The 6120-nt window shown below is 42.7% G+C and overlaps 1 protein-coding gene across 1 annotated transcript in view; it reads left to right on the top strand.

The window, feature by feature from the left end:
• The first annotated feature begins 1094 nt into the window (after window positions 1-1094).
• The window catches only part of PDE4D (phosphodiesterase 4D), an 810773-nt gene continuing 805747 nt past the window's right edge, over window positions 1095-6120 (top strand). Inside the window, exon 1 of the mRNA XM_005889048.3 lies at window positions 1095-1686. Within this exon, the coding sequence (XP_005889110.1) occupies window positions 1421-1686 (266 nt within the window). The 5' untranslated portion in view covers window positions 1095-1420. The remainder of the gene's footprint in view (window positions 1687-6120) is intronic.

Raw genomic sequence — 6120 nt, 5'->3', positions numbered from 1 at the left:
AATAACTGGATCAGACTACTCTGTTTTCCATTTTATCTGAATGTATTTCCTAACTCCTTCTTAAGTTATTGTTTTAAAGTTTTAAAAAATATTATTAGATCCTGAGAAATGTGCTTTGATTTCCATCTTGAACTGTCTGTAGCATCACTAGGCTGCTGGGGACATCTATAATCAAAGGTTTGAATTCCTTTCAAATGCATATCTGAAGCTTGTACTTCTGGTGGCCATATAATAAGATTTAACAGGCTTTATTACCTAATTACTTGAATTGTAATATTTAATTCTTCTTTTCAGTAGCAAACTAAGTAGGCAAGAAATAATTTCTTCTATTTTAAACCCACTTTGAGTGAGTTTGTAGAAGCTATTCTGATCACACATAAAAATCTTATATTAAAAACAACTGAGGAAATGACTATGGAAAGCCAGAAAGCTAGATTTATCTTTTATAGTTGAATAAAATGTCTATACCATAAGCAATGATTGAAACTTTAAAAATCATTTTTAAATCCCCATATGAAAGCGGTCTGTTCCTCTGGAGTGTCATCAGTTTAAATGCAAAGATACAACAAATACCATTTGGGGCTATAACTGTGTTGTTCCACGCTTTGAAAGGGCCTTCATTAGGCTAAACGACGCAACCTGTGATGGGTTCCATATGTAGTATTTTGAAACCTTTTGTTTGGCTTCTAACTAGACAGAAAGAGGAAAAGAAAGAGTCCATTTTCTCCTCTTGGGATTTGTCTTCCAAGGACCATCAGATGGAGCTGAGCAAACAGGGAACTATTTCTCCTTGTCTAACTCCTGTTTGTTTATTCCCCCCTTATAAAAACCGAGGGACTAGCAATTTCTTTTATGAACGGGGACCTAAGGGAGATAAATAGACCTTGCGGGAGAGGAAGGTCAAGTTCAAAGTTTTTCTTTCCTGTGGATTCAGGAATAAGCAAATGAAAAGACTGGCCAAACAACGGGCAGCAGGCATCTGATGGTTAAGCCCTAACCGCCCCCCCCCACCCCCCGCCCCGGACGTTTTCTGTACATAAGCAGAAGTCGCTGGAGCAGCTGCGGCGCATTAGTTCCAATAGTTTAGCAGGCTGTTTCGTAGCGCTGACAAAAGCCTCGCTCGCCGTGGCTTCCCTCCATGTTCCTCTGCCCCGCGAGCTCGGCGGTGAGCCTTGGCAGGGGATCGGCAGAGGAGGGGTGACGTTCGCGAGGCTTCCGCCGTGGAGTGCACTCGCCTCCCCTGCTCCCAGCCCCGTCTCCGCCGAGAGACTGAGGCAGGCGGCCGAATGAACTAGCAGCGGTTGATTCCGACCTGCTTCCCGGACCTCTGCCCGGGAGCCGAGCGAAGCAGTCACTGGAAGGAGGCCAGGCAACCACGTTGCCCTGGATCACTGCCAAGTGTACAAAGTTGACCGCGAAAATGGCTCAGCAGACGACAAGCCCGGACACTTTAACAGTCCCTGAAGTGGATAATCCGCATTGTCCAAACCCCTGGCTGAACGAGGATCTTGTGAAATCCTTGCGGGAAAACCTGTTGCAGCACGAGAAGTCCAAGACCTCAAGGAAATCGGTGTCTCCCAAGCTCTCACCCGTGATTTCGCCGAGAAATTCCCCCAGGCTCCTGCGCAGGATGCTTCTCAGTAGCAACATCCCCAAACAGCGGCGGTTCACCGTGGCACATACGTGGTAAGGTTTGCTCGGATGAGCAGACATGGTGGCCAGGTGCCCCTGGGTGATTTTTGCGCCTCCTGCCTTTCACTTTAGGGGAAGGAAGGAGAGTGGAGGACCGTCTTCACTCCTCACCCATGATTTATCGGAAATAATCTACCTTAGTATAAATCCCACAGATGTCCAAGTCAGGGCTGAAATCCTTGAGATTGGTAATAGGAGTCTTTGACATGGGTGGTGCTCCAAGTTCAATTCCTATTGCAAGTTCCTACAAGAAAACTGGATTCCAGATGTCAAATAAGAATGCAGGTTTTTTTCCAATACTGACATGGTGGCGTTTCTTTGATTCCTAAGCTAGTAGCCCTGCCAGATCCTGCAACAGCCTAGGGGGGAAAAAGACCAGAAAGGAGAGAAGAAAATCGTAGTTTGTTCTCTTTCCTGCATGACCCCCCGATTCAACAGAGATGTGTATGGAGCGTGTGTGTGGGTGGGTGTGTAAAATAGTGTGTCCCAGTAAAACCCCTCCTAGCTACTGACTTTAATATATTTGTAATCTCAACGTGCCTTTTCCGTGGGTTTAGGAATGCCAGTGCAAAAAGTTTCAGGCTGGTACTTGGCAATATTGCTCTGTTCTTTGCATATGAATTATTTGACTGTTTTGTCAGTATTTTTATTTGCTATATGCATGTTTTTATCTGCTGTAATAGGTTACTTTATTTCATGCGTATGGTGCCAGCTAGGTGTCTAGACAATTCTTGGTATTTTCATGCTGTCATAAAACAAATATTAAAATAAATCATTGCGTGAGCTTATTGTGTTTCTGCCTGAGAAGAGGCAATTCTAGGCTATGATCAGAGAAAGAGGGATCTGTGATACACAGTTGGTTAATTTTAGGCAGTAGTAAGTTCTATACACTACTCCATGTTTTGGCAAAATGAATATTAATTATGATGAAGGAAACAGGCATAACAAAAAAAGTAGTGACTGACTGAATAGAAAAAAAATAGAAACTGATTTTTATACAGCTTTTTCACAGAACATGAAAAAGTATACTAGGAATGGATAAAACAAAACAGAATCACCCCCCCTCCAAATAAATCCAGAATCAAGACTTCTAGGAAAGAAGCAACAATAAAAGGAAAAGAATCAAAATCTAAACTTAAGCAACATGACCCTACCCAGGCATGCATTCATGTCAGAGATGAAAACAGCCAACAAAGGAAATAAAAGGCATTCCCCACCCAAAGAAATGTCTGACCTTAGAATTGTCATTTTAAATAGCTAGATCTTTGATCTGGGAAGTGTTCTTATTGTCCCCAAGATTTTAACTAAGTGGTGTTTCTAAGTTTAGTTAGATATAAGGCTCCTAAAAGAGGTAAGACAAACATTGAATTTTTCCATCTTAAAAAAATGATGAAGAAGGATGACTTCTCTTTCAGGGAGATATTTGTGAAAAAAATTTGTCAGAGATAAGCAGTGATTGAAAGGCTTAGGTGAACTCTGGGAGATGCTCTGAGGGAGAGGGATGGCTTGAGATGAAGTATCAAGTGCCTGAACAGGAGAGCTGGCTGGCGTTCAGAAAGGGTCAGAGCCAGAATCTGGGCATGTGCTGTCCCTTTTGGTTGAGATACACTTCCTAAAGTGTACCTGTTGCTGAATGGGTAAGCCTCCACGCAGACACTTCATTTCTGTTGGAGTGAAGCAACCTCAAGTTCAACTGAAGGTTATCGGAACTATTTGGACATGTTGAGATGTAAGGAAGGCAGGAAATCTCATGAAAACAGGCTTTCTTTTGAAATTTCTGGCACTTCCTTTTCTGATGCTGTTTGGAGAAGCTCCAAGAGCACAATTTCTGCCAATCCTTCGTTGTGGTGTCTCCACCAGATGAAGGAGATGTCGAAAGAGCAATGGAAATGAGAAAGAAAAATCGTGATATCAGTTCTCAGTAACTTGAGGGCAGACAGTATCCCTCATGGAAAAAGCATCCGGCAGGGCGGTTGGAAAGAGTACTTCACATTTTCCTTATTGGTTCAACAAGACCCAAGATGTTCATAATACCCATGGGCGTCTTTTGACAAATATCATTCCATCTGTGCTCTCACTATTGGGCTAAGCGTGACCCAGAATTTTTAAAATATATCCCAAATTGTGCTGATTACACACACACACACACACACAGATACATATTGATATCTAAACTGCTGCCACTACCAACACCATGCTCAAATCCTCTCCTCCTCTTCAATTAGATAGTCATTTAATTACACACCTGCCTCAGAATGTTGTTTCCTATGCCTGGTACTCCCTTCCATTCAATATGCATATGTTTACTACCTACTGAATCCGAAGTGTTTATCTTGTACCTACTGATTACAAAGTTGAACAAGAGCTATTCCTTGGTTTCAAATTACTTATACTACAGTATATATATATATATATATATATATAAAATCAATTGGAAAGCATCTGATTAAGATAATCACTTTGCTCTACAACATACTCCCCAAATCTTAGTGGACTGACACAGTAAATATTTATTTCTTGCTTCTGCTTCTTGTGGGGAGCTAGCCTGACCTGGGTAGCTCAGGGACCCTGGGTCCTATTATCTTATGGTTCCGCTATTGGTAACACATGGTTTCCAAGTTTGCTGGGCTCCACTGAATCAGAGGAGAAGATCACAGAAGATGGCATTGGTGAGTTTTTATAAGGCAGGCCTAGAATTGCACCCATTACTTATCCCAGGATTCCCCAGAAAGAAGTCAGTTCTGTGGCCACATCTAACTTCAAAGGAGGCTGGGAAACCTATCTCAGTCCTGTTACCCCAAAAAAAAGCGCAAGTCGCTCAGTCGTGTCCCGACTCTTTGGGACCCCGTGGACTATACAGTCCATAGAATTCTCCAGGCCAGAATACTGGAGTGGGTAGCTTTTCTCTTCTCTGGGAGATCTTCCCAACCCAGGGATCACACCCAGGTCTCCTGCACTGCAGGCGGATTCTTTACCAGCTGAGCCACAAGGTAAAACAGATGTGGGTAATGGCCAGCCCGTGTCAGTCACAATGTGCTAATGGCTATTGGTTCTCCCTCTGTACCATAGTTGAGTTTGTAGAGTAACGTCTGTGATGAACATTTCTGCAGACCTCCTGGATGAGGATCATACAGAGCAATTCTGTGTTTTGACAAGTCTATTGACTGGGAAGTCCTTGCTTATATACAACTGAAATCTCCTTCCCTGCCATTCTTGGTTCCTGGATCTGCTTTGGAAACCCCACAGCTTCAGTCTCTCGTGTCTTCCATAACTTAGACCAAGGCAAGAAGCTTGGAGTAACCCATCAGAGAGCCAGGACCTTACTCTATTCATCTTGATAAGCCCATTAATCAACATAGTCAGTGTTATCATGCTTTTTAAAAATTCTTCTCTTTTCTTAACTAAAAACCCTAAGTTATTTCATGTTTATTACTCCTTGGAAGAAAAATTATGACCAACCTAGATAGCATATTTAAAAGCAGAGACATTACTGTGCCAACAAAGGTCCGTCTAGTCAAGGGTATGGTTTTTCCAGTGGTCCTGTACGGATGTGAGAGTTGGACTGTGAAGAAGGCTGAGCACCGAAGAATTGATGCTTTTGAACTGTGGTGTTGGAGAAGACTCCTGAGAGTCCCTTGGACTGCAAGGAGATCCAACCAGTCCATTCTGAAGGAGATCAGCCCTGGGATTTCTTTGGAGGGAATGATGCTAAAGCTGAAACTCCAGTACTTTGACCGCCTCATGTGAAGAGTTGACTCGTTGGAAAAGACTCTGATGCTGGGAGGGATTGAGGGCAGGAGGAGAAGGGGACGGCAGAGGATGAGATGGCTGGTTGGCATCACTGACTTGATGGACGTCGGTTTGAGTGAACTCCGGGAGTTGGTGATGGACAGGGAGGCCTGAGGTGCTGCGATTCATGGGGTCGCAAAGAGTCGGACACGACTGAGCGACTGAACTGATGCTGTATTTATCAGGTTGATCTTGGTTGTTCTTAACCAGGCTTCATTTGGATTTTCATAACCAATTTAAAAAGTAGTTTATGAAAAAGACACAATACTCCATGTGCCATGTGACCCTTGGACAGAGAGTATCTGAGAAGTCAGATTACTTACATTAAAATTTGACTTCCCATTTACTAGTTGTGTGATTTTGAACAAGTTACTTAATATAGGCTTATTTCACTGGTACCCAGTTTCCTGGGATTCATAATAGTATTCACTTCGTGTTGTGGTTTTATTAAGTACATTTATGTGTAAATTAAAGTATTTTGCATAGGGACAGACACTTAATGAGGGTCATTATAAGCTAATATTTCCTTTATTATGTGTCCATTAATCCAGTCTTGCTCAGGCTGAATCTTAAAGCAGGATGTGACTTAGTTACCAAAGGACTTCCTTGGTAGCTCAGCTGGTAAAGAATCTTGCAATG

This window comes from Bos mutus, chromosome 20 (assembly GCF_027580195.1).
Source record: "Bos mutus isolate GX-2022 chromosome 20, NWIPB_WYAK_1.1, whole genome shotgun sequence".
Taxonomy (NCBI): Eukaryota; Metazoa; Chordata; class Mammalia; order Artiodactyla; family Bovidae; genus Bos; species Bos mutus.
This window is presented reverse-complemented; position numbering and strand designations above follow the sequence as displayed.